The 26,844-nt window shown below is 40.6% G+C and overlaps 3 protein-coding genes across 6 annotated transcripts in view; 1 reads left to right on the top strand and 2 right to left on the bottom strand.

Moving 5' to 3' along the window:
• Nucleotides 1–6,574, bottom strand: part of MIA2 (MIA SH3 domain ER export factor 2) — a 45,584-nt gene extending 39,010 nt beyond the window's left edge. For 3 of the 4 annotated variants that reach the window (XM_072864652.1, XM_072864654.1, XM_072864653.1), the window contains exons 1-2: nt 6,508–6,574; nt 4,683–4,816 (exon numbers count right to left, since the gene is read on the bottom strand). Coding sequence is in view for 1 of the 4 variants with exons in the window: in XM_072864658.1 (XP_072720759.1) it covers nt 416–530 (115 nt within the window). In the remaining 3 variants the exon portion in view is untranslated. Of the gene's footprint in view, nt 1–415; nt 531–4,682; nt 4,817–6,507 lie in introns of those variants that run through there. The other variant, XM_072864658.1, reaches the window with a different exon arrangement.
• Nucleotides 6,575–6,772: 198 nt separating this feature from the next.
• On the bottom strand, nt 6,773–17,455 carry PNN (pinin, desmosome associated protein). Its single transcript, XM_072864944.1, has 9 exons — nt 17,231–17,455; nt 16,697–16,768; nt 15,765–15,833; nt 14,526–14,598; nt 14,347–14,441; nt 12,308–12,383; nt 10,426–10,581; nt 10,205–10,343; nt 6,773–9,156 (listed from the first exon to the last, which is right to left on the bottom strand). Exons 1-9 carry the CDS (start codon nt 17,341–17,343, stop codon nt 7,868–7,870), a joined length of 2,082 nt encoding a protein of 693 aa, XP_072721045.1. The 5' UTR covers nt 17,344–17,455; the 3' UTR covers nt 6,773–7,867.
• A 1,155-nt stretch (nt 17,456–18,610) lies between these two features.
• On the top strand, nt 18,611–26,823 carry TRAPPC6B (trafficking protein particle complex subunit 6B). Its single transcript, XM_072864948.1, has 7 exons — nt 18,611–18,802; nt 18,883–18,950; nt 20,147–20,264; nt 21,750–21,833; nt 22,737–22,830; nt 23,501–23,549; nt 24,228–26,823. Exons 1-6 carry the CDS (start codon nt 18,722–18,724, stop codon nt 23,530–23,532), a joined length of 477 nt encoding a protein of 158 aa, XP_072721049.1. The 5' UTR covers nt 18,611–18,721; the 3' UTR covers nt 23,533–23,549; nt 24,228–26,823.
• Nucleotides 26,824–26,844: the final 21 nt, after the last annotated feature.

Genomic DNA, 26,844 nt, shown 5'->3' with positions numbered 1-26,844 from the left:
ATATATTAACAGTGTCTTTTGTGAGAAGGATTACAAAAAACCCAAACCAAACAGTTTGCTTACAGTAGAAAAAATAGAGTTTTGCAGAATGGGCTGTGACTGTACTATAAACAAGAGATATAGTCTTCTTTCTCAGTTTATAGCCTACCTTTCTTTTTTTTTTAAATTTCTTTTGTACCTGTAAAGAATGAGTTAAAAATACTTTACAGCTGCTTTATCCTGCCCGTTTTGAGGAAACCTGAGAAAAACTAGCTATTCAAGAGTATTTTTACTGAACTTTGATCTTTATATACTTACACAACGCAATCCAGCAAGTATTTTTTCCTCTTTTTGTTTGAAAAGTTTGTAATAGCTGCACATACACCATAGACCCCTTTCAAAAAAAAAAACCAAAACACCCCACTTTTTTACTTACTCTCACATTCCCGATCACCACACTTCTTCCATTCTGAAAGTACCTTTATACTCTGCAGACTTGTTAAAAATGAAATTGCTAACAGCAAAATTCTCTGATCCAAGATCCTTGACATTTTAGATTAAATCTAGAATGCACTGAAACTGTGGAAACTGCATTGATGTGCAGTTAGCAAGAATATTCTACATTATTTTTCTTAGCCTAACAAAATATTGCAAATAAACTTATGATCCTATTTTTCTTCTCTCATCTGCTTAAACAGAAGTACACTATGCTAACCTGCTAACAATCTGCAAAGTCAGGTGTCCTGATTATACACATACGTTTAATAATTAACTATGTTCTGATAGCTAGACTGATGTTTTGAATACAAAGAAACTAGTTCTGGTCACATCAAAATTTAGCCTCGATCAGGCAGGTTCTTTTGTACTGAGTTTGTGGAAGATTGTGTTAGGGGAAGTTCAACAAGAGTTGTATTAGGATTTTTTCTGGATTATGAATGCATTTTTAGTATACATCTTCCATCTGATTTTAAGATGGACTATCAGTTTTATGCTTACATTGATTTGCATGATTGCTAATATAGCTACTGACAATTTTCTAGCTTTTTTGTTTAATAAATGATATTTTGTGTGCACTGATATGTTTTAGATTATTTATAGGTGGTCATTGAGAACTCAGAACAGAAATTTTTTCCACATACTCTTTTGGAGTTTTCTCACACACTAGATGCTAATTACAATCCTTTAGCATGGGGAATACTTACTCAACTCCAAAGTCTTTTAAAGGTGTTTGGCAGTTTTCAAGCTCTTAAGACAACTAGAAAACCCATAGGCTATCTCTGCCTCTTATATCACAGAGCAATATACCAAAGCTAAGCAGATGATATGTCCTGCTTTTTAAGGAATATCCTCTGTTTCTTAGCAACCTATTATCCAATATGGAGTTATAAATAATGTTTTCTCAAATACAGGTTATGCTTTAAAGTAGTAATTATGCAGGGAGTTGTACACTGGTTATATAGGTATGAAGTTGTGCTAGAAATTATATCTTGCAGAGAGGTTTGCGTTAGAAGTAACCTTTGCTTCAAAGGCTTCACATTGTTGTCCTGCACTTCCCTCGTGACCTAACACAATATGTTTAATTTACCTACAAGAGGGGCTTCACCTTTCCTTTCCCACTCTCCTGCGTGAGGTAGCCTCTTCTCTCTCCCTTCTTGATGGTGCCCCAAGAATCTGCATTCCTTCCCAACCTGATAGTATTTGCAGTCATATGCCTCCTAGCAGGCCTGCCCCTCCTTCAGTCCTGAGCATGACTCACACTGAATTCGCTCTGCTTTCTCTTTCCATGAACCTAAGCTGTATCCTGCTTGCAGCATAGTTCCCCCTCCCTCCTGCTCCACAGCTCAAACCTGCCAGACACCGCGGTTAGCCTGATCTACTGAGCCAGCAAACAGATGATCTACTGGAGGCTGGGAGAGAGGGCACAAAGTGAGCCAGGGTCATGTTAACCAGCAATGTCCCGTAAACAAAATCACAGTAGATGGCACGTCCTCCAGTTGCAGCCTAACACTTTGTCCCCTTCCTTTGCCACATGACCTGGTAGTCAGACAGGCCTATCCTATGACCCAGTACGCCAGCTGCCTCTGCTGTTAGGTAATCCACCGGAGAGCTGTCTTGTGCACCAGGGAAAATACGCTATAGATCAGTGCCCCCCCACTTGCTCCTGACTAGCTTTGACACAGCCGCATCCCCAGCATCAACATTCTCTCTCCTTCACTCCCCTGGATCTTGTGTTGCTTAGAGGGTCAGTGGTTTGGGACCTCCCCTGGGGTCCTCCAGGTTTATCTGTAGGGGGCGAAAGGGGAAAAATGGAATACCAAGCAGCTAAAACATGGCAAACGCAAAGAAACACGGTGAGCAGAAAAGTAGGACGGGCATTTTTTTTTTTTTCATTCCCAAATCTCTACAGATTAGGACAGATTGGTGAGAAGGAATATACAATAAATTTATATTGGGAGGACTCTCTGTATATACTAAGTGTTCTACAAAATCAAAAAAAGGACATCATCTTTATCCCACCAAGATTAACAGCTGGTGAGAAAAGTCTTTCATAATGTTGCACACCAACCATGGAACATGGGACAAAACCCAATAATGGGCCTAGAAAGGTTAACAGTCCCTTTTTGAGCCTGGTAACATGGAGTTGCTTCACCTAAAAATGGAAAAGCCAGGTATTCTGACACCTAAAATTATGTACTTCAGCAAGTTTGTGTGGGAGAACAAACTATCAGACCCAACACCTTGAGATCTGCACATTATTACTCTATTTGTCAAATTAGCTCTGAAAATGGTTCTGACTTCAGTTTCATATGGATACCCAAACCAATTCTCAGGTCTTTATATGGAGATAAAATGTTGCAGTTCATCTTAGCTACTCAGTTTAATCTGCAGTTTTCAAGTTATTCTGGGCACTGTGCATTGTGTAGCTTAGTCTCAAAAATCATTCTTCTAGGCTTGAAGCTGCTAAAAGGCTGATGAGCACTGCTCTGATCTCTGTTCTGTGTTACTTGTTCCGCTAGTAACTTCAATAATAAATCATATTTATAGCAAATATTATTTTCTTCTGGGTGTAAATCCTATACTTGCAGCTGTTATACAATCATAACTTCTAATCACCTTTGAACTAAAGTCAAAGATAAAGATTCACGGAGTTTATCATAGCTGGCTTCCAAAGGACAAAGTTGAAAGCTTTATAGCAGATAAAGTGAGACTTCAGTTAATTTCGGTTCTGCAGAACCGAAGCAAGAAATGTGAGTACTATTACACATGCAAAGACAAACAATGCTAATGAAAAAGTAAGATCTATTTCCAACAGTTTTGGTTAGGATGAAACTATTAACTTTTTATTTGCAATGACATCTTAGTAACTTTAACTCCCGAGCTAGAAATGCAGAGATCCCTTATGATATATTAAAATTCACAGAAGGATCAACTCAGAATTAATGGTGTAGTTTAAATAAACCTAGTAGTATGGCACACTGGATGGCTCTTTTAAGACATGGCTTTGTGTAAGTAAAAGAGATGTCGCATTTCCTAGACTATTCAGTATCTGCATTAACAATAAAGATCCCAAAGCAAATCATAAGTTGGTAAAAGTTCTCCTAAGTACATTAAAGTCAACATCTATTTTATAACAACAACAGTATATACAGCTTTGGTTATATTCTTACGATAGCACCAAAAGGATCCATACAGAATGTAGGGTTTCACTGTGTAGAATATTGCACTCATACATGGAATAATATAGTCCATGGCAAAAGGACTTTAAAAATATAGTTCTCTTGACTTAGGAAGTTTGGATGAAAATACAGATCAACTTTTACATTGAATCAAATGCCATACCAAAGAGATTTAGTTCTTTTTTAAACAAGTATCTTTTAAAAATTGTTAAGTCAAAGGAAGAAAAGGAACACTAATTCACTCTTCCAGTTAGACAAGTCTTAACAGGTAACAGTCATTCATCATCCAGAATTAAACCAACTTTTTCAGCCAGGATAACAAATAGCAAGAAAAAGCCATTATTGCTTCCTTATTACAAAAACGGTTACAAGCATGACAAGTAACAGTGCATTTCCAGAAAATCATGGAACTTGTGACTTATGTTACTTTGAATCTTGATAATACGTTTCCAAACTTTGAATGCCTCCCATTTTGCCATATAATAGAACACTGTCACCAACAACTGCCTGAAGAAGGTTTGTGGTAAAACAGGTTTGCTATAAAACTGAAGGGTAAAAAAAAAAGTCTGAAAGAGCAAAATTATATCCTCCAAAACACAGATCTCTGTATATTTACTCATACATCACTGCCGCAGCATTTGACCCCATCATAAATATGTGTAGTCTCAGAGAAATACCTCTTTCAGCAGGGAAACTCATTTTAAAGATCTGGGGTATACATAAAATGAATAGTTTGTCCTGTTGTACCACAGTCATTGCTACAAAATCAGCAGCTGAACCTGAATCTCAAAATTATAACTGAGACCTAACCACAAGACCATTACTTTCCTGATAAACAAAAGATGCTCTAGAAATCTGTTTGCAAATTTACTGGTTTTAGAAATTAATTTTGCTGGAGGGGGGTGTTTAGTTCACTAATACCTACTTTCTGAGGAAAAGCGTGTTCCTTTGAATACATACAATGAAGCTGTTCTTAGCACAAAGACACCACCTTAAGTAAAGGAGCAGGAATTTGAAGAGGTGTACCTTTTATGCAAAGTCATGTTTCAGCTTATAATTAATGAACAATCTGCGTAAAATCTACTCTGACAAGGACTCCGAGGGGAGCATCATGGAAAAAACACATTCTTGGAGCCTTCCAGTTTATCTGTGCATCAGGACTGAAGAAAAAGACAAGTAAATAGTATAGAGTCAGTGCATCGTATAAAAGCTCTAAAAAAAAAAAAAGAAAAACAAAATAACCCCAACCCAACCGCCTTCTAAAGTTATACTTAAAGCTAGAAGGCACCATCTGATGGAAGCAGACCACAAGACAGGCATAGAGCATACGTGTTGCCCACTCACATAAAGCATCTCTACTTCATTCTTAGTTTTTCCCCTTTTCTAGCGTTCATTTTTCCACATTACTTGAGTGAAAAGAGAACAAGGTATTTTTCCTTTGATGTCTACTCACCACTATGGGGAAGGGAAATCAGAAAATGTTTTAATCATTTCCTACCCCTATGCTATCTGCACTTAATTCTCAGAAACCCCAAACTGTTGCATGAAATTCAGTCTTGAAATTGTCAGCTATCTGAAACAGTAGACTGGGAACAGAGGAAGGAAATCGCACCCATGGTCTCAGCCCTATCCACAGCTCTGAAATTGTTCCAGGGTAAGAGGATGGGACCTTGGGGGCAAATGTAACAATTACTAAAAATACTATTGCTTTATAAAGACACAGGTCTTTATGTAATATTGTGCTAATGGTATACTACTTATACTATTTCTGTAGTGGAATATTGGTTGGAATATTTAGCTTTTAGAAAACTTCATTCTTACAAAGTTATCACACACTGATCATTTTGCATTGAGCTGCTTAGATTTAGCAAGGCTAACTTAATTAATGGCACAGTTTAACCATGGCAGTAAGTTTTGTCTAACAAACATTAAACTATCAAATACATCACCAGCTTTGTACTCGGCAACAAAACTCCTGTATTTTTATAATGTCAAAAATACATTGCTGCCTGTAATATAACCTGAAACAATGCAATCAATCCAATCCCTAGTTCAGTTACTGGGACCCACCACATTGTTTTTATAAACCCCGTTAATATGCTCCCCTGAAACAGTGGCTTCTGACTAGCAACCTACCTGTCTAGCTTTGCATAATGACTACAGTATCAGCCATTAAAACCTGTACAGTAAATACACTACCACAGTGAATCACTCAAGCTCAAAAATAAGAAATCTTAAAAGTACTCAATGGTAGGAAAAAATATATAATTAATCAACAAAATTAAAATGGCTTCCAAAGGCAATTTGAAATGTGACGTTAGTTGAAACATGCAAGCCAGTAACATTTACTCAACTACTCAGTATAAAAGTTTGTTCCTTGTGGTCAACTGCTGTGTTTAACATCTTCAATAAGGCATTTCAACATTTGCTTGCCCTTTAAAAAAGAAGGCACATTAAACCACCACATTGCTCTGAAGGGAAGGAAGTATGGTTGGAGACTACTGACAAGAACTAAAAATGATTCTCAGTTGTAGAGAAGCAGAGGCAGATAGGATATTGAAGTAGCAAATTGACTGAAGAATCAGAATATTGAACTTGTTGAGAAGGGGGAAGCCTGAGGAGCTTTTCCACTCTATCTGTTTGTGCTGAAAGAACACTCCATCCCTTGCTAGACACGTTTCTTTAAGCCAGGAAGCTCAGCACTTCAGAACACAGAAGTCTGCCACTACTCTTGAGTTCAGATAAAAAAAAAAAAATTGACACCCTCCCAAACTAGAACTTTACAAAAGTCTGCTCTATGTTCCAGAAAAATGGCATATATATAGCATTTTGTACACTAAAATAAGCTTACATGTCATTTCCATTCTGAAATCTTTCTAGGATTTTCTTGTCTGCGATTTGGCATATGAGAATTCTCTTCCTGCCAAGACAACATGGATTATAGCAGTGTTTCATATTCAGTTAACAGGCATTAATTAAAGCCTATAAGAACAATTTTGGATACAGAGCTTCTAAGGTACAGTTACCTGCAATTATGATTCATGCTTTAAATGTAGAAAGACTAAGGTAATACACCTGTGTTATAGAAAACATCATAGGCATCGAGAGAGTAGTCTACAAAGCCACATTTATTTGCACATGTACAGAACAGAGCGACAGATGTTATTGTTTTCCATACAAAATTATATAAAAACAGTATTCACCTTCATAGATAACACCATACCACTTTTAAGTTGTATTAAATACATTCAGAAAGCATTCTTGCACGCACACAACATTAGTATTAGGTAGTCCCAGGTAACTCCAACACTGCAATGTAATTATTCCTAGTGGTATGAAGGGATCAAAGATTAGTCTGCAACTAAAATAAAAAGAATCCTGGTTGAGAAGCAAGCTGGTCTTTCTTCCACTGGCCATCAAAGCAAGGAACATCATTAAACAGATTAACTGTGTCCAGAACATAGATGTAAATACTACCAAAGCACCTGCAGAAGGCAGATAAGAGTGGTATTCCAGACTGACTTGAGCTATCTTGGCCAGTGTTAACATTCCCATTTAATCACTGCTTGCCTATGGATAGGAAAAAGTTTTATAAAACTGGAAGATAGAATTGAGTAAGAGCTTGTGATTACAGAACAAAACAAAAGGTATAGATCCAAATCAATTACTTTCCCTTCCTACCCAGCATTGAAGAGATTACTCCCTTTACTGGGTCTTAAGACTCCATTCTTGCAATGAATAGAGAGGAAAAGCAAAATTTTATGTTTCCTGCAACATTGCCTCCCTACATATGATCTAAAAGGGGAATTTGTCAACAGGACATCCCAAACAATTTATTTAAAACGCACATTTATTTCTACAAAAAAAAAAAAGTGTATGATACAGAAGAAGTGATCTCCCCTACTTAAAGGTTTACCTATTAAAATATACAGAGGATCTGAATGAGTACAGGGTATTTAAAAAAAAGATGCAAAGGAGTGTTAATCTTTTATTTTTACACTTTCAGGAACTTCACATAATTTTGGTAAGTAACCTTTTACAAAATTATGTAAAAAGTACAAGAATGCCTGGTAAACAGTCTGCATTTTTCCAAAAGATTTTTTACAGCATGCAATTCTTAAGGCAGCCTTCTCCTCCTCCTTACAAGGAATCCTTTCACTCAAATAATCTTCCGCTGCAAAGATTAGGCTAAGGAAGCTTGGTCTCTTCTGTTAACGCCTTTTGTCTTTCCTGTCTGATTTACGGTCTCTTTCACTCCGTGAAGTTCTCTTGCCTGACCGACTACTTTCTGATATAGACCTCTTTCTGTCAGATCTTGAACTTTTATCCTTTGAGCTTTTGGTATCTCTACTCCCACCTTTTGAGGACTTGTGACTTCTATCTACTCCTGAAGCATCCCTTCGCTTCCTGTCCGTGCTCCTTCTGCGTTTTCTATCTCTGTTATGCCCTCTTCCTCGGCTTCGACTTCTACTTTCACTACTGCTAGAGCTACTGCTGCTACTGTCCCTGCTAGTACTTCCACTTGTAGTGCTGCTGCTGGTGGAACTACTCCGACTGCTACTGCTGCCAGTGCTGGAACTACTTCCACTACTAGTACTGCTTGAAGTACTACTGCTACTACTGCTGCTGCTACTACGGCTATGACTCTTACCAGTTTTGTTCCCTGCCCTACCCCTGCTTCTGCTCCTAGTCTTACTCTTAATTTCTACACTCGGTATCTGACTCTGCTCTGTCTGTGCCTCAACCACCTTTACAGACACCACAGCATTTTCATCCTTGTCTGTCTGGGGCTCTGTATCCTGAGTGGACTGAGACAACTGAGGTGACTGTGGCAGTGGCACAGACTGTGGCTGAGATAGAGCCTCAGCCACAGGTTCTGGCTGAGCTTCAGGTGCCTTCTCCTGTTTTTCTTCAGGTTCAGCTTCAATTTCTGGTTTGATACCTTTCTCCTTCTCGGGAGAAGAAACATTACACACTTTTTCTGGCTGAGCATCACACTCTGTTTCTGGTTCCACTTCTTTGCCGTTTTCATTTTCTACAGGTTCTACACTATCTGCCTCATTCATTTCAGCCACATCCTGCTCATTATCCACTGGCTGAATGTTTTCACTTTCCTCTTTTACAACTGTGACCTCTTCATGCTGACCATCCTGCTGCTTGTCATTCTCCCTCACCTCGGTAGTCTCTTCTACTTTAATCTCCATTTCCTGTTTCTGTTCATCCTCTTCCTGTTCTTTCTCTGCATCGCTATGCCCTGAACCTATTTTTCCCTTCTCCTCCCCTACCTCCTCCATTTCTACATCATTGTGCTGATTACCTGTCTCCAACTCTTCCACCTGCTGAGCCACCTTACCCTCTTCCTGCTCCTTGTTCTGTTCTTCCTTCTTTTCTTCATTCTGCACCTCCTGCTGTTCTTTTTCCTTCACAGATTGTCTTCTGGGCCTGGCCTCCATTTTGTTAATCTGCTCTGCAAATTCATTTCGCCTGCTTTCAAAGAGTGCTAGGGAATAAATGCATAAATAATAGTTTCAGATAATCTACAGACACTGAAGTCTATTTTCCCCTTAACTATGAGCTACTAAGTTATCAAATTGTTTTAACTTATAAGTACTGCATCCTTATTCATTCGGAAGTAGCAAGCCATTCATGCATAATGAAAAAGACTGCTAGTTACCTTAAGAAAACAAAGCAAAGGGGATAGTCAGCTCAGCTGAGTATCAGAACAGTAAAGCCCTAAATCTAAGCTAACAAAAAGAGTTTTTGACTTCATTAAAATCAATCCAACCAACAGTATACCAAAACAATACCTTAATTTCCTGGTATTTATATATTAACAAGGTTATACTTCCTAAGGTAAACAAAAGACAGTAAGAATCAGCAAAAAGCTGGTTAGGTAATAAGAAAGCTTAAATAATGTAAGCTATTCAGGCAGGTGAGCTAGCTTCTCTTATCCCCCAACCCCACACAATGAAGAAAAGAAAAGCTCCTTAAGAAAAAAAAAACCAATACATTCTCAGTTTAATAAAAAAGAACAGTAGGACTACCATCAACTGTAGTTTTAAAAATTGTTTTCCAAAAGAAAAATCTAGTCATCCTGTGAAACAGAAATGAACATACGTTAAGGTTAAAAAAAAAAAATCATCATAAAGTTCTAGTGATGTGCTTAAGAAAACACTTCTCAAATCCTTTGCAAAATCCTGCATTTCCTCGGGTCTTCAATCCATAGAATCTGCCTTTTCAAAAACTAACTTGCTGCACTGGCATACATCTGGATACTAAAGCTAATATAAAGGACTATGTTTTAAACACATACCTCTGAGATTACGCATACACCTCTTTTGACTTCTTGTAAGAGAATCAAAGCACATCCAACATAAAAATAAGTCACTGAAAGAGTAATGTTCACTTATGATGAACACCCATGCAAGAACATACAGTTTGTCCTAACCATGAAATTTATGTATTTAAGCAGAGAGACTTAAAAGAAAGTTGTACAGCAAACAAAGGGAGGCAAGAACAAGGGCCTTTGTATCACAAAGACCACTTACCATTCATCTTTTTCTGTGACTCTTCCATCAACTTCTGCGTAGCAGGACACATTCTGCCAGGTATGTAGAATAAGTGGGGTTTTGTCTTCGTTCTTATGTATTTAATGATTTTAGCGTTATGTTCGTTCCATTCTTCTTGCTGAGAAGTGAAAGAAAATAACCCTAAGATACACAAGAACAGTTTAAACAAGAGAAAGATCAAGAGCAAAACTAAAACTCACCAACTGAGCAAGCTCAACCTTTTGCTCCAGTAACCGCAGCTCTGTCTGTTTAGCACGTCTTTCTTCAAACAGTTCTCGCCTTTCGTTTTCAACTTGCTTTCTTTCTTCCTCTGCCTGCACTTCAAGTTTTTGTTCTATTTCTTGTCGTCTCTTTTGCTAAGATAAATAAAGAAGTATCTTAAGTATTTTTTCTAAATCAAGAAAGTGTTCTCGTTTGGTCCAGTTAAAATTTTGAATTATTTACACCATTAAAGGCATTCCTAAAGACACATTAAGAAATATCTCCTAAGTTACAGGAAGAAAAGAGTGTAATTGCTTGTGGGGACCTAATTTTTTGTGGGTTAACTATAAAGTTATGGGCCCCTGTGGACTTCTGTCTGCTTTTCTATCCTTCAATTTGGATTTGAATTTTCAATACAAGCTTCAACGTGTTTTTTTCCCCAATGGCAGGAAAAAAGAAATAGATTTCAGGTATTCCACTTGGAGGGGGGAAAAAAGTCAACTCCCCCAGAAACAAATGAAGGACTGCAGACTGGTGTTTGTGACCAAAAAACCAAATTACATTGCGAATACTTCCAGTATATTCATTGCCAATGAGATGTATGACTATAATCCAGGAATGCCCTGTTTGTATGTCCTAGACAGCCATATGCTCAGATTGTACAATACTTGTCTAATAAAAAAAATACAATTTAGTGCCTGGACAACAAAATAGCTGTGTCATAAAGCTCCTCAGGCCTCTACTTTGATTTATAGTAACTTTTTATGTATGAAGAGAACAATGCCTATACAAATTCTCAGAAACTTGTTGCAAAGCGCAGTAACTCCTCAAAGTCTCTTTATGCAAACACATGCTACGATAAATTAGACAAGGACTCCATGTTTCTAGACCATCCTAATCAATAGTTTCTTGTCCTAAAGGCAAGCAGGCAACAGAGAACTTCAGTCCTTTCTCATGTGCTACATGGCAAGTTAGATAAAACAGCAAGATAGCCAACTACTGAATCTGACAGTAATCAATACCAGCACTGCAAGCCAGTTATGCTAACACTACACAGAAAAGGTTTTAAGTTTAAAGACTTGGTATCTGCTTCCACCAGACTGCTGAAAGTAGAACTTTCAAACACTGTTTTTAATCTAAAGGTTATTAGTATTAACTGAATAACCCATTTAGGGCAACAGTAAACAAATACCATACCCTCTACAATTTAAAAGGGAATACTAGGAATAAAGTTACCACCATCCTATATACAAGTTTTTTGAAGCTACCACTAAGCTATACAAAGCCTTTGCTTCAGTACAATCACATATCCATTTTATTAAAAACAGGAATTCTTGTTATCTGTACTGGCAGGGGGAAGCCATTTGTAGTCAAACAGATAGCATAATACAACCATAAACTTCTGTATACTTGGTTATAATTTAAACATCTGGAACACATCAGGGTGGGCACTGCTTCAGCAATACTGAATCACCATTATTTACAGAAGTAGCCTATGACCTATTAAATAGTTACCTGATTAAATTCCATTCACTTTGAAATGATCCCCAAATAATGTAAACAAGAAAAAAAGGTAATTTATTTTGTGTTTTACATGTTTTAAAAGTGTACAGCAATTAAAAAAAAAATCAACAAAATATTGCCTTTTCACTTCTGCCATGGTCAGAAATAGTGTTGTAAAGTCATGAAATTGTTAGAGTCCCTTTCCTGCCTCCCACCCCAATTCCACTAAACTAAACCAAACAAAAACCTGCATGCACTCTTACCAACTTGTTGCACCAGCAACCTACACAGTGGGGAATTTTCATTCCTATTTGAAGCAGCTTAACCACACCAATTGTACTTTATTATTTACAATCTGATAGAACTAAAAATAAGTACCCTCTCAGTAGCAACGGTGGACTCCTGCTTAAATTTTTGAAGAGTGCCCATCAACAGGCCAAATATACGTCGATTCCTGAATAAAAAGAAAAAGAAGTTTGAGATTCAGTTCAAGTACTAAGATTTTTATTTGCATAAACAATCAGAGAAACTTTCCACCTCAGCGACGTTTATTTTTAAAGGCTCAGTATTACTCAAGGCCATTAGCAAGAAAACACATATTGACTGTGCCAACAGCCAAGGATATAACTTACAGTGACATATCATATTTTGCTTAAGAGTAAGACACAGCTCTTATCCAAAACACAGTACAGTTAGCACTGGAAAAATTGGAAGCCTGCACATTTTACATCTGGAGATAATGACACTAAGGAAATATTAAAAAAAATCCAGAAACAGAGAGTACTGAAGAAAAGGTTGAGTAAATACAGTGTGAGCCATCAGTAAGGCAGTGAACTGGAAGGCCATTGAGCTTTCTGAAAAATGTACCCCCCTCCGCTCCGCTCAGAGGATTAAGGAGAAATGGAGCCATAGGGGAGTGAAAGCTTATCTGTCACAGTTTGCCTAACAATATCTTCTACAATGAGACACTGCACTGTGGGATGAAACCAGAATTGCTCTCATCCAGTTAAGTGTTGTTTTGAGAAAACTTTTAAGTGAAATTCTTAAAGGAATTCCCTTCTTCTGAACAGGAACTAATTTCTTCAATTTCACCTTTTCTTTCTTTGCATTTAATACCAAATTAAGCCTTTACAGCAAGAGGCAAACTCTCTTATTTGCCTTGAACTTTTACCCAATTAAGAGAGAAAGGAAATGCTACTCTCTTCTCTCAGTACCACTCTACTACAGTGGCACAAACCTGACATGGAAACGTAAAGGTACTTGTATATTAAACAGTAGAAATAAGAACAAATAAAGAATTGAGAGCTAGAGGTTACTCAAAGTGTATTTGTATATGAATGACATCCCAGAAGACACTGAGCAAAATCAAGTGTTCAATGGATGCTGTCCTCTTCAAGAGCCTCTTTCCACCACAAGTCACACAGAGATCAATACTGGTTTTCTCATCTCCCCAGACTACTGAAGTACAAAAGAGTAAAACTACAATTCTGAGGAAACAAACTTTTAGTGCCTGAAGCTCTAGGAAGTCCACTAAGAATTTTGAAAGTCTTCCTGTGAGGAAAGTAGTTGGAAACCGGTGATGGAAGCAACAGCAGTCTGTTAGTGGTGTTGTAACTGTAAAAGAAGCAAGCCAAGTGCCTTTTCTGTGCTAACTGATCTGTGGTCCTTATCAGAGATGCTCTCTATAGTTCCTTATTCCAGCTCTCATTCTTCTATTTATTTGAGGTATGGGTTATTATTGCAGCAGGTCAGCTGCAGACTGAAGTGGATGGAGTCCAAGAGGTTGGACACAGTTGCAAATTTGCTTTTCCAACACCTCTTCCCAATAGAAATGCATTTCAGCAAGAATTTTTATGAGCTACCCTGACACAAATAAAATATAGGAAAAAGGAGAAATACATAGGAGGAATCTAAAAAGAAGCAGGCAAAAGGAAGGTCATACTGTACACACAATAATGAGTCTGAAAGTAATAAGAGAAAATAAACACATGATGGAACTACCCTGTTAAAAAAAAAAAAACGGGGGGAAACCCACACCCAAAAGCCTTCAACCAACAAAATAAATGATGTACCAAGACAGTTCCAGCACTTCAAAATGTTAAGTAAACAATGAAGCTATATATGTTTCTGTCTTACTCGGAGAGAATCAGTTACAATAGCACTAGCAAACCTATTCCTGTAGGTGGCCTGAGAAGTAGAACCCCTGTCAGTTATGTGAAGTGAACTATGTGTTGTTACTGCTGTGAAGTATTCTGAGAGAATATTTTTTAAAATCAATTTTATACCATTATGGTACCTCTTCAACATCATCTTTGATACATAATAGCATCTGTACAATACTTTTAAAATCTAAAGTTACTTCCTGTGCTAGCACTCAGAAGTACCACATTAGTGCTTAAAGAGAGATTTCTGCATACCTTTGTTTTCCTTTCTCATCCATATTTTGATCTTGTATAAGGTCTCGACGTGTTCGCTCTTTGGAGGTAGCAACAACAGAAGATGGCAACGCTGGCTACAACAAAGAAAAACAAACTACTTTGTTCATGTTCCAGACAAGTAAGTTTCTTCCTGCACAGCTCCATTTATAATGTATTACCTTTTTAATATCATCATCCTCTGCGTCGCTTTCCTGGCGTGATTCTCTTCTTGTCCGACGTTCTCCACCCAGCCTGAGGACGAAAAAGCATTTGTGGTCACTAAAAAGCACACATTTAGGACAGCATCTGTTCTAACATGAGAAAAATACAAGTCAGCATATCTAGTCAGAAGAACCAACACTTCCAGTAAAAATCTCCCCACTGTTCCAGTGACCAGTAAGTAGCATTTTACAGACAGAATCTACTGTTGGTAAAAATCAGTGAGAGAAAACAGTGCAAGTTTTAATACAACTTGCACAGTAAAGTATAACAGAAGAGCCCACATTACTACCATATTTGACTTTTTAGAATACCTTTGGAATTTATTTCTTGTTTTTAATGTTTGCACTTTTCTTTTTCCAGAATCTCTAAAATGGCTACTGGTATAAGGGGATCGCGAGACAGATTTAAATGCATCAAGATATAAAGGTTGGTATGATTTTTCAAATGGAAATGCTATTTTAGTTACCTAGCCAAATACCTAGAAAACAGGTGAGGAGGGGCAGAGGACTTAGGACCTGAGAACTTGGATGAACTGAGGCTTTAACAAAGAACAACTAGGCAGTGTGTTAAATAAAAGTTATTTTTAGCTTTCACCCTCAGCTTTGTGGCACAGCCCTTTACTACTGGTAAAGCTGTTTCACAGTATTAATTTTGCATTAACTCAAAAATTCAAAAGCAAGCCTTGCTTTAGTCAAGAACTACCATTGCACGTAAGTGCCCGTAGAATTAAGCTCACTATAATCAGTCACATCTGATGGATCTGCATCCAGACGTGAAAGCTCAAAATCTGAGTCTATTGTCACGGTGTACGCATTCAATTTATTGAATGGGCGATCTCGGTCATAATTCAATTTGTGTCTACTGAAAACAAATCTGGGCTACTAAGCAGAATATAATATAGCAGACTGTACACCAAGTAAAACAGAAAATTCCAAGAATCTTTGTATTGTTATCCCTTCATATTATTGCTCTAATCTTTATATTGCTATAAGGTATGGGGAAAAAAAAAAAAAATTTCACCACAGTCAACTGTTATCATCTAAATACATTTCCAACAAGTCTTGAATATGTAATCTCTGAAGATGACAGTGGAAGTCCTCAGTTATTAACAGTTATTGAATCTAAGTATTTAAAATTTACTGTTATAAATTCTCATTCTGATAAAGCAAGTTCTCTACATCAGTTTTTGCACTCACCTACTGGCTGCCCCTTCAAGATCCCTCTGTTTGGCTGGGGGTCCTCCTCCACTATCCGAGAATCCACGCCTAAAAAGAAAACACTTGTGATCTCAGAACAAGTTAGGGTAACCCCAGGTCCACCGTAAGCCTGCACAATCAAACTGTATTTTGACTTTGTGGTCATAATGTAACAATACATTTTACTCAGCTCCATCATCATTTACTGTTACTACTGCAATGAAGTGTTGAAACGTACTGCTTGTGGACCAACTAATTTAAACTTGAATTTCTGCTCTTATTTGATTGAGTAGCTACACTAAAACAAGAAGCCCCACTATGTTCAAGTGTTCATATTTGCAACAACTTTCAAGATGTATTGAGCCTTAAACCAGCAGTTTAATATTGAAATTCAACAAAAAATACACTACATACTCCATTAAATAAGAACTACTGAACAAAAATTGGCCTTTTCATTCTACTTTGGGGGGGGGGGAACCCACAACAAAACTCTAGTGGTTTTACCTACACGTGTTTTAAAATTCCTGTTGCCTTCAATTCTTTCTATTCTTCCTGGAACAGCTACCAGTTTCTTAATTATCGAGAGATTGATTTTGAAAGATTTCAAGAAGACAAGGTCCCAGATACCACATAACACCTCCCTTAACTTTGATGTTTCCCCTTATTTTTCAGGCTAACAGCTAAAAGGGCTAGTGAAAACGACCAGTTTAAACTTATTATAACTAAGAATGAGAAAGCACTTTAAATGTCAGGTGGTGATATAAAATCCCAAATGCCCTGTAGGCCAGCTTTGGTGCCTGCTTACTGAAACAGCAGTACAATGAGCAAAAGGATCAGACGAGAAATATAAAACACCCCAGTTGTAAGGACAGCAAACCAATGCCAGGGTAAAGAGTGGAAGAAACCCACTGCCCGTTTCTGCAGCTCCTTACCTTAGCAATAAGCTCCCACGCCCTCTACCTCCACCAGGGCCTGTGATGGCTAACAGTCTGTTTTGAGGGGGCCTGCAAGAGACAGCGGGCGCTGTTAGCGGTACTTGCCCCGGCCCTCCCAAGCCGCCGCAGGGAGGCTCCCCGGGGCGCTGCAGCTCGCCCAGCCAGAGGTGCCCGCGGCCACAGCCATTCCCTCACGCACCCCACGGTTGTGTCCCCCCACCACCCCCGCCGCCACGGGCAGACACCGCTAGCAAACCAGCGGGAGCGGGGCCCCACCACCCCCCCGCGCTGCGCCAGACGAGCGGGGATGGCCCGGAGAAGGGCGCGGGGGCGGCGGCCTGTAGGGGCGGCAGGCTGCGGGCAGCTCCTCACCGGCCACCCCTCGGGTCCCTCACCCACCCCCCACCCCCCCCCGGGACAACAGCGCGGCACACAGCCGTCGCCTCACCCCGCCGCCCGGCCTGGCCGCTTCTCACGCACCCCCCTTCCCGCCGCCGGGCCGCTCCTCCTGCTGGCGGCCCCCCGCCTCACCTCACGTCATTGGGGTCCCGTCCCGTGAGCTTGCGGATGTTCTCGTCCACGTGCTTGAGGCTCTCCTTGGCTTTCTCCAGCTGCTCCTGCAGCGCACGCACCGCCACCGCCATCCCGCCTGCAGCGCGGCCTAGCCGGGGCCCAGCGCAAGGCACGGCTGGGTAACGGGGGGGGAGGGGGGGAGAGGCCCCGCCCACGCGCGGCCCGCCTGGCAGCTCACCACTCCGGCAGCCGCGGGCCGGGCCCGCGCAGCCAATAGCCCCTCGGCGGTCCCCTCCGGCCGCCAATAATCGGGCACGAAAGGAAAGGGCACGCCCCGCGGGAAAGGCTCCCTGAAGGCGTCCACCAATCACAGAGCCCAGAGGCAGACTGGCATCCCGACCGACCAACTGCTGGAAGCCTCTGCCTGACAGCTCTACGAATCACCAAAGGGACCGCCGGAGTGACACCGCTCAGAGCTAACGGGAACTCATGCGTCAATTTCCCGCAGCCCAATCAGAAAGCCACTTCGAGGACGTTTATCCCCACCCTCCTAGGACGCATCCTACTTTCCCACTCTCTATAGGGCCGACAAGCCAGCACGCAGGCGGCTCGGGCGGGGACCAATCACCGCTCCGCTACAGAGGCCGCCGCGCCAGGCGAGCCAATAGGCGGGGACGTTACTGAGGGCTGGCCGGCTGCCCGGTGGCGCGCAGACCGGGGCCGGGGGGGGTTGGCGGCGGCCTCGCGCTGGGGGGCGCTGCTGGGTCCGCGCCTGCCCTCTCGCCCGTCACCCCAAGCGTGGGGGCTTGGGCCTCGGCAGCTGGCTCCCCACTTGGCGGCTGTAGAACGCCGTTGCTGGACGTTATCCCTGACGCGTGGGGTAGCGAGGTTTTTAACTGCGCTCTTCCCCGCCGGGCAGCCGGTGCCGTTTTTGTGGAGAGGCTGGGGTGCGCCCCCGGCGCGAGCCCGCTGCCGTTGCGGCAGGAAATGGAAGGCGAATGAACGAGTGACGTTGTGACGGCAATAAAAAACCCACGACCCCCCCCCATTTCAACCCCCAGTAGTAAGGCGGGCAGCGGGCAGCTCCGCGGGGAGGAGACGCATTTGCCCCCAGCTGCGGCCCCCCTTCCTTCACGGCACTCGCTTGTGCAGCCCCGGTTCGCGCCACCGCCCGAGGCAGGGGGCTCTGGAAAGCGACAACGTAAAAGGGCTTTTCCCGCCTCAGGAGAGGCTTCAGCCGGCGCCAGCCAGCCGCGGCAGGCCTTCCCCAGGCGGCGGCGGGCGGGAACGCCCAGCGTTTCCCCGACGGGGAGAACCAGCCAGGCCGCCGCTGCTGGACCGCTCCGCCTCGCTCGGAGCATCAGAGGCTGACAGGGCCCGGCCGCGCCCTCACCCCAGCCGGAAGGGGCGGTGCGGCGGCGGGTCCCGGCGGCAGCTGGCCCTTGCCGCGGTGCCGGCTGAGGGCGAGGCGGCGGCGGCGGCGGGGGGGAGCGCCGCCGCGGAGCGGAGATGGCGGACGAGGCGCTTTTCCTGCTGCTGCACAACGAGATGGTGGCGGGACTGTACCGCGCTGCCGAGCAGGGCGAAGGGGTGAGTGGGGCCGGGGCCGCCCCTGGGGGCCGCCCGGCAGCGGCCGGGGTAAAGCGGAGGCGGCGCCTTGTGTCTTGCAGGAGAACGGCCGCTGCACCACCAAGCTGGAGAGCATGGGCTTCCGTGTCGGGCAGGGGCTGATCGAGAGGTGAGTCCCCGCCGCTGCCGCAGCCTCACCCCCAGCCGGCCCCTCGCAGCGCCCCTCTTCCCGCTCCCGGGGCCGGCGGGCGTTGTTCGTCCTCGGGGGTTTTCCCCTGGGTCTGCCCGGTGAGGGCCGACGCCCCCTCCTTCCCGGCCTGCCGGGGCCAGGAATGTTCGCCCGCTCGGTGGAAAGCTGCTCGCTGCTTTGGGTGGGCAGAGGGTTACGCTGCGGATGCATTCCTCTTACTGTACGTTCTGGCATCTCATTCGTGCGGGGACCTGTGTTTGAATACCACAGGACAGTTTTGGAGTATGTATTTTCCCAGTGCATTTCGTCATGAAAACTGAGTTAGGGTACATGGTTGCTGTTAATACTTATAATCCTTTTTAATTGCACTTTCTGTAGACCTGCTTTTGCATGTTTCCTAATTCTGGTACGTCTCATTATTTTCTTCTCTTTCTAGTTTCTTTCTTAAACATAATTTTTTATTGGCTACTCTATTTCATTTTTTCTAAAGCACTCTTAGTCCTTGGGACTTCATGACCGAGCACATTGTCTCCTTGTTTCCCCAGGCTCTTTGGGGATGCACGATGACTTGCTGCACATCCAACTTCAGCTCCCTCGTTCTGAGGTTGTGTGGAGGCTTTTGAGCATCTGAAGTCATGCTTTCGTTGAAGAAAGTGGTGCTTTAGTGCCAGATAAAGACCCTCAAGGAGGATAAAGGGAGAGAATTCTGAAATAAGCAAGAGAAAGAGGTCCCTTTTTGGAAAACAGGAACAAGTTTTACATGTTTGTTCCTATGTGTTAGTGCTTTTTTGCATATTTGAAGGACTCCTTCCAAGCAATAGTATAGGTGTGAGCTTTCTGTTTATCTTCTATTTAGACATTTAGTTGAAGATAAAACTGATGGAGTGCTTTGCATCTTTCTGTACTTCAGCTGTCTTTAATAATCGTGTAATTAAAACCATTTATTGTGCTGTCATGTTGCAGGTATTAAGATAACACTGTGTTGCTCTTAAGTTAAAGTACTTGAACGCAGAGTGATGCTAGAATGATACTGTACGATGGTTGGAGAAGTAATTTATAACATCCTCAAAAATAATGTTGCATAGTATCTTTTTTTTTTGTCTTTTCTTTTTCTGTTTAATAGGTCAAGTTCTGTCTTACCTTCATTATTGATATATTTCTCACTTATCTCTTAGGTTTACAAAAGATACTGCCAGGTTCAAGGATGAATTAGATATTATGAAGTTCATTTGCAAAGATTTTTGGACAACTGTATTCAAAAAACAAATAGATAACCTAAGGACTAATCATCAGGTACTAATGCTGTAGCATAAGATTTAACTTACAAAATCAGTAACAGTTGTCACTTACTAGCACATTTTTTGTTTTTCTTGGTCTGGAATGAATTACCTGATAAGAAACCCAAAATATTCTTTGTTTTGTTTAAAAAGCAGGTTTCTAATTTTCATGTTAGCATATAGCTTCAGAATACAATTTAGTAATTGCTTGTGATGTCTTTATTGCTAGCCTGTTTGAAAAGATTAAATGCTTTGAATTTCATATGTGCTGTTGCAGAGTTACAAACTGACAGGACAGTAACGATTACAGTTGATTAACACTTAAACAAGAACTTTTTTAATGTATCTCCCAATAAATTTTAGTAGAAAACTAGTGTGAGAAAGTGATATTGCTGTCTTAACATCTATTTAAATAGAATGGCTGCCTTGAAGTAATTTTTTATTTTGAAGAATATTTACAGTTTTCAGCAGTTGAGACACTTAGCTGCACTCTATTGAACATACTTGTATGAGAAACAGCTGAAAAACTTCCCAAATTTGCATGTTGGTGAAATTGCATTGTCTATGTCCTTTCCTATATCAACAGCCACAGCTCCTAACGCAAGATCAAAATAATTTAAGGAGCCATTTCACTAGAGTAAAAAAATCTTTCTCCTTTTGAACCACTTGGTTTTCTTATGGCCGTTTTCCTATTGTATCAAAGTAGGAACAAGAGAATTTGTACAAGGATTGTGCTAAATAAAATAGGTTTTATTTTTCAGTGAGCTGTTTATCAAGTAGTAATTTTAACAGATAATAATTACCTTAGAAATCTGTTTTTTAATTCAAAGCAAGCTGCAGTATTGAGCTTAGGTCTCAATTGTATATGCAGCCTTAATTTATTTTCAAGGGTTATGAAGTTCCAAAGTAGCACAGTCATTAGCAAATAAATTAAAATGACAGGTGTAGATTAAGCTATACTGTGTTCATATTTAATTTATTAAAATGCATATTGTGGCACAAAATTGTAATGTAGAAAACACTAGACTTCTAACGATCATCTGCTGGATGTTGTTGCCTGTATCACTGTTAAAGAAGATAATTCTCACTGAATTTGAGAATAATAGTGAATTGCATACAAAATGAAGATTAAGATTTGAATGTAAAAATCAAGATGCATTTAATATATTAACAAAAACTTTCTAATATGGAATTATTGTTTCTGAGCATTGGAAGGACTCTTCCAAGAAGAATGTAAATAAACATTTTTTTAGGGTTAACTGATCATATTATTATCTAGGGGTTTTGTTGTAAACTCACAATTAATTATATTTTCTTTTCTTTTGATATTTCATGTAAGTAAATAATACAGTTTAAACTTAAATCACATATGCCTTAATGTAAAATTTCGTTTTTCAACCTGAGAACATTTATATTGTTTCTGCAAATCAAATCTCTTCACATAAAATGTTGATTACATGTTACTGCATATTCAACTAAAAAACTTTTTTTTTTTAAACAGGGTATTTATGTCCTTCAAGACAATAAATTTCGTCTCTTGACACAAATGTCTGCAGGAAAGCAGTATTTAGAACATGCACCAAAGGTACCCTTCAGTTTTATCCTTGAGATCTACGAGTTTGATTTGAATTATCTTATCTATTAATAACAACTTTAAATTTTGTAATTGAATGGATACAAACTCTTCAAAAGGGCAGCTAAAGTTTAGTCTCCAAAACCTATGCTTTTTAGGAATGCACCTTGTTTCGTAACAGTGGATTTAATTTATGGTTCAAGAAATGGTCATAGTCGTTGTGAAACTTGCTGTTGTCATGTTTGTCTTTAATTCAGAAAGATCTTCCAACAATTAAAAATAGTTTTGAGTGTAGATGCTGAGTTAGGCTAATAGTTTAGGTAAGTAAAATCAGTGCCTCTGCAGAACCTCTTACAAAGCACTTTGGTTCAGGTGGATGTAAGAAATGGGGCATTCAGTTCCATTTTATGGTTTCTTAATTCTTGATCATCTTAGTCATCACAGTTGCAGGCTGATGTCCTTGGAATTTCTTTTGGTGTTTGGTGAGATGTTTCTTTTGTTTTGCAATGTATTTTCTAAGTATCTGCAGTCCCTTGTATTCTAAGATGCAGCCTGTGCAAGAATGCTGTCTTGGACTCTTTCTCCTTCGTTGACTTTAATACCAGTTGCTAATTTCAGCTAAGTCTTGTGAATAATTGTTTTAAGGATATTAAGTTCCTACAGGTTTAATGGAAATAGAAACAAGTGAGTCAAGATAGTGATCTAAACAAGAGAAATCTGTATTGTGAGCTCTGTTGTACCAAATATCAGAGCTTTTGTCTATTAGAGACATGACGAAGTCTCTCAAGCATGGTAACAAAACCTCCATAGTTTTATATTGTCTAAGTTTTAAGTATTGTTCTTGAGTACTTAGTTTCAATCTTTAGCAACAAGCTTCACCCTTGACACTTATTTAAAGTGCAACTTTATATTTAGTATTTAGCATTTACCTGTGGACTAATCAGAGGAGGCCTATCGAATTTGGGAATAAAGAGTATTGTAACAGCTGAAGTTTCATCAATGCCTGCATGTAAGTAGTTCTCGGAGTATTCAATTATTAGCTCACTTAGTAACTTTCCTTACTGGCTTCACCACTGTATAAGCATTTATCAAGGTGGAATTAGTTTGAAGCTGCTGGGCCACAGGAGTCAGTATGAACTTCAGGGTATGGCCTGTCACTAAATGCTTTAGTGTTTAGAAAATACTGACAGAGGGTGAACCTCCATGATACTGTGTGGAAAGCAAAACTAAAAAGTTATATTTATATTTGGAAGCATCAAATGCATAAGGATGTACATCCAGAAGGCTATTTGAACAAGTGAAGATAAAAACAAGTAGATACATGCTCTTTCTCTACAGAAGTCATTAAGAAAGTTAGTAAGTGAAGTCCATTGTAACTGTCCACACTGCTTAAGGTGGATTTAAAAATCTCCACAGACTTTGCACAAATTTTAAATTTAGCTGACAAAACTGTTGTGATGTGGGACATGGATCAACTTAAAGAAAAAAAAGAAAAAGCTGCTCAGCTGGAGTTAAATTTAAATGCTAAATTTAAATAATGGCTGGATTGTTCACAATTAAACCGTAATATTGAAATGTTCCTTACTATTTCTTTTAACAAAATGATTACAAGAAAATAATTAATTGGAAAAATAACTCTAATGGTGATACTTTGATCTGACTTTGCATTTTCTTTGCAGGTAAATTTCAGGTGATGATACAGAAGATGTAGAGCACATTCAAATCTGGGTATCTACCTTAAAAATCCTTTGTGTGTGGATTCAGTATCTTGGTTCAGCCTTGTATGTAGCTTGTAAATTACAGCAGTGTGCAGCACAATTCCAAAATATATAATAAATGTTCATCAAAATAATTTAACACTATCCTTGTATCTTGGTATGAAATTTATTCTCTACCAAGGTATTAATGTCCACATGGTAAAAACTGTCTATTCAAAAGTTTTCAGCAAAATATTTCAATTACCAAAACAGCGCATATGGAAGACCAGAGGCATGTTTTGAGAACAGAGTAAAAGCCTGACCAAGACTAAATTGTAATAAGAAACTAATGTGTTTTTTGTCATCTAACGTGAATGCCCAACTGCTACTTTTCCCTAGTCACTCTGAACTGTGAGGCAGCAATTACTTCGGTATTATTCTGAGGAAGCCATTAGCACATGAAACAACAGCCTTCATTAATGGTGTTCAGTGGAGGCTTAGTTCCCTTGTAGGAATGATACGGGGCAGTAGAAAAGAGAACTTATTTCTACATAGTTAAACAGTTTCTCCTACCTCCTTAAAATTAGCAGTTGTTTTTTGTGCCAGAATAATTTTACAGCTAAGGTCATCTATACTGGCCAAAGAAGGAAATTTGTTTTAGCTTGTTGTGCATAAACTCAGTGCTAACGTAATTGTTTTTAATTGCTAGCTACAACTCACTTCTCTAATGAGTGTGTGCAGGAAGATGATTAGGCCTGCAAGAAGCTATAAAGACATCACCAAGACTTTTGAGGACATTGGGGTTTGCTAGATACTACTTGTTACAAGATTTGCATAACAATATGTATCTTGCTGTGGGTAAGCATGAAAACATCTTGTTAAAACTTTTAATGAATTTTGCAGTAACACTTTCCTGTTGGCAGGCTCAGGCCTTATACTTTCAAATGAATCACGATAGAAACTCATGGTGTTTGTTCAGAAGTGTGATGTATTGGGTTTGTGTGGCCAGGTTTTGGTAGCGGGCGGGCTACAGGGGTGGCTTCTGTGAGAAGCTGCTAGAAGCTTCCCCCATGTCCGACAGAGCCAATGCCAGCCGGCTCCAAGACAGACCTGCCACTGGCCAAGGCCAAGCCCATCAGTGACAGTGGTAGCGCCTCTGGGATAACCTGTTTAAGAAGGGGAAACAAAAGTTGCTGCGCAACAGCAACTGCAGCCAGAGAGAGGAGTGAGAATACGTGAGAGCAACAGCTCTGCAGACACCAAGGTCAGTGAAGAAGGAGGGGGAGGAGGTGCTCCAGGTGCCAGAGCAGAGATGCCCCTGCAGCCCATGCTGAAGACCATGGTGAGGCAGGCTGTCCCCCTGCAGCCCATGGAGGTCCACAGTGGAGCACATATCCACCTGCAGCCCATGGAGGACCCCACACCAGAGCAGGTGGATGCCCAAAGGAGGCTGTGACCCTGTGGAGAGTCCATGCTGGAGCAGGGTCCTAGCAGGACCTGTGGAGAGAGGAACCCACGCTGGAGCAGGCTTGCTGGCAGGACTTGTGACCCAGTGGGGGACCCACGCTGGAGCAGTCTGTTCCTGAGGGACTGCACCCCATGGAAAGGACCCATGCTGGAGCAGTTTGTGAAGAGCTGCAGCCCGTGGGAAGGACTTATGTTGGAGAAGTTCATGGAGGACTGTCTCCTGTGGGAGGGACCCCATGCTGGAGCAGGGAAGGAGTGTGAGGAGTCCTTCCTCTGAGGAGGAAGGAGCGTGTGATGAACTGACTGCAACCCCCACTCGCTGTCCCCCTGCACTGCTCAGAGGGAGGAGGTAGAAGAATCAGGAGTGAAGTTGAGCCTGGGAAGAAGTGAGGGGTGTGGGGAAGGTGTTTTAAGATTTCGTTTTTATTTTCTCATTACCCTACTCTGACTTGATTGGTAATAAATTAAATTAATTTCCCCAAGTCGAGTCTGTTTTGCCCATGACAGTAATTCGTGAATGATCTCTCCCTGTCCTTATCTCAATCCATGAGCCTTTCATTATATTTTCTCTCCCCTGTCCGGCTGAGGAGGGGAGTGATAGAGCGGCTTTGGTGGGCACCTGGTGTCCAGCAAGGGTCAACACACCACATGTGAGAATGCCCTGTGATAGTGAATCAGTTTCTACTTTGAGACCAGTAAATAACAGGGTAACTAGAAAAACTAACATGTAAAAATAGCACCTTTGATTGTTATAACAACTTTCTGTGTTGGGAGAAGTGTATGTTGTCCAGTTGCATGGTGGGCAAGAACATTGGAAGCTGTTCTTCCCTAAGCTCTAGGCAAGGTCTGAAGTTTGTAATGGATCAAGCCTTTTCTAGATAGCTGTTACAAGCTGGTAAACTATAGATTTTAAATGTGATAACCAGGGGTTTATTATACTTGAGCTTAAGATGTGACCAGATTCTGTTCTTTTCAGGTGCTGTGAATACTAGCTCAGATTAGTTGTAGCTGAATAACTTGACAGTTCTAGGAAACATCTAGAGTAGAACTCGAACTAGCAGAATACTGTCCCACTGTTATAGAACTAGCAAAGATGAAGTAACTACAGTAGTATGGTACTCTGGGGGGATCAGCTGTTTGATTGAAAACACTGGGTTCTTATGCTGGTAGTTTATAGGAAGGCTGTGGTGGTTCACCTTTATAACTCAGATTTGTTTGAAGTTGTAGGGCTGGAGAATTAGCTAAGTAGTATCCTTGCATTTCATAGGTTCTTCAGTTGCCAACTCATCCTGCTTTCAACATGCTGAAAATGTTACTAAAGAGACTAGAAATAACTTGCATTGTATGTCTAATAGATGGACACTTCAATGTCGTCACATTTTGGGCTTCTGCAGCGTGGTAGACATTCAGTATCAACATATACAGAATCATTGTTACTTGCATCTCCAGAATTAAAACTCTTAACAGTTATTGTAATTCACTTCCATTTTTCACTTGACAGTTAAGACTACCATTCCAGATGCAAACGTGCCAATCATTCAAAGACATACTAAAGAGTTATCTATAACTGGTTGTGGTTAATGATTATTTTTAATAGCGAGGGGAGGGACTTAAATTCTATGATATACAGAAAGCAGATGTCAGTTAACACTGTATCAATTTGCTGCTGTCAGCAGAATTCATAGTTCCTTTAACATGGATTTTTAATTGCTGAAGATAATTAGAACCAGAGGGAGTCATGTATGTACCAAGCAGATGCTGATACTCTTGGCAAAGCGCTCTATGTGAAATACATAAATAACCAAGCTAATGTGTTTGTCAAGATACCGTACAGAAAACAAATTTTTTCATTGTTTAAT

Source organism: Ciconia boyciana, chromosome 6 (assembly GCF_034638445.1).
Source record: "Ciconia boyciana chromosome 6, ASM3463844v1, whole genome shotgun sequence".
Classification (NCBI taxonomy): Eukaryota; Metazoa; Chordata; class Aves; order Ciconiiformes; family Ciconiidae; genus Ciconia; species Ciconia boyciana.
This window is presented reverse-complemented; position numbering and strand designations above follow the sequence as displayed.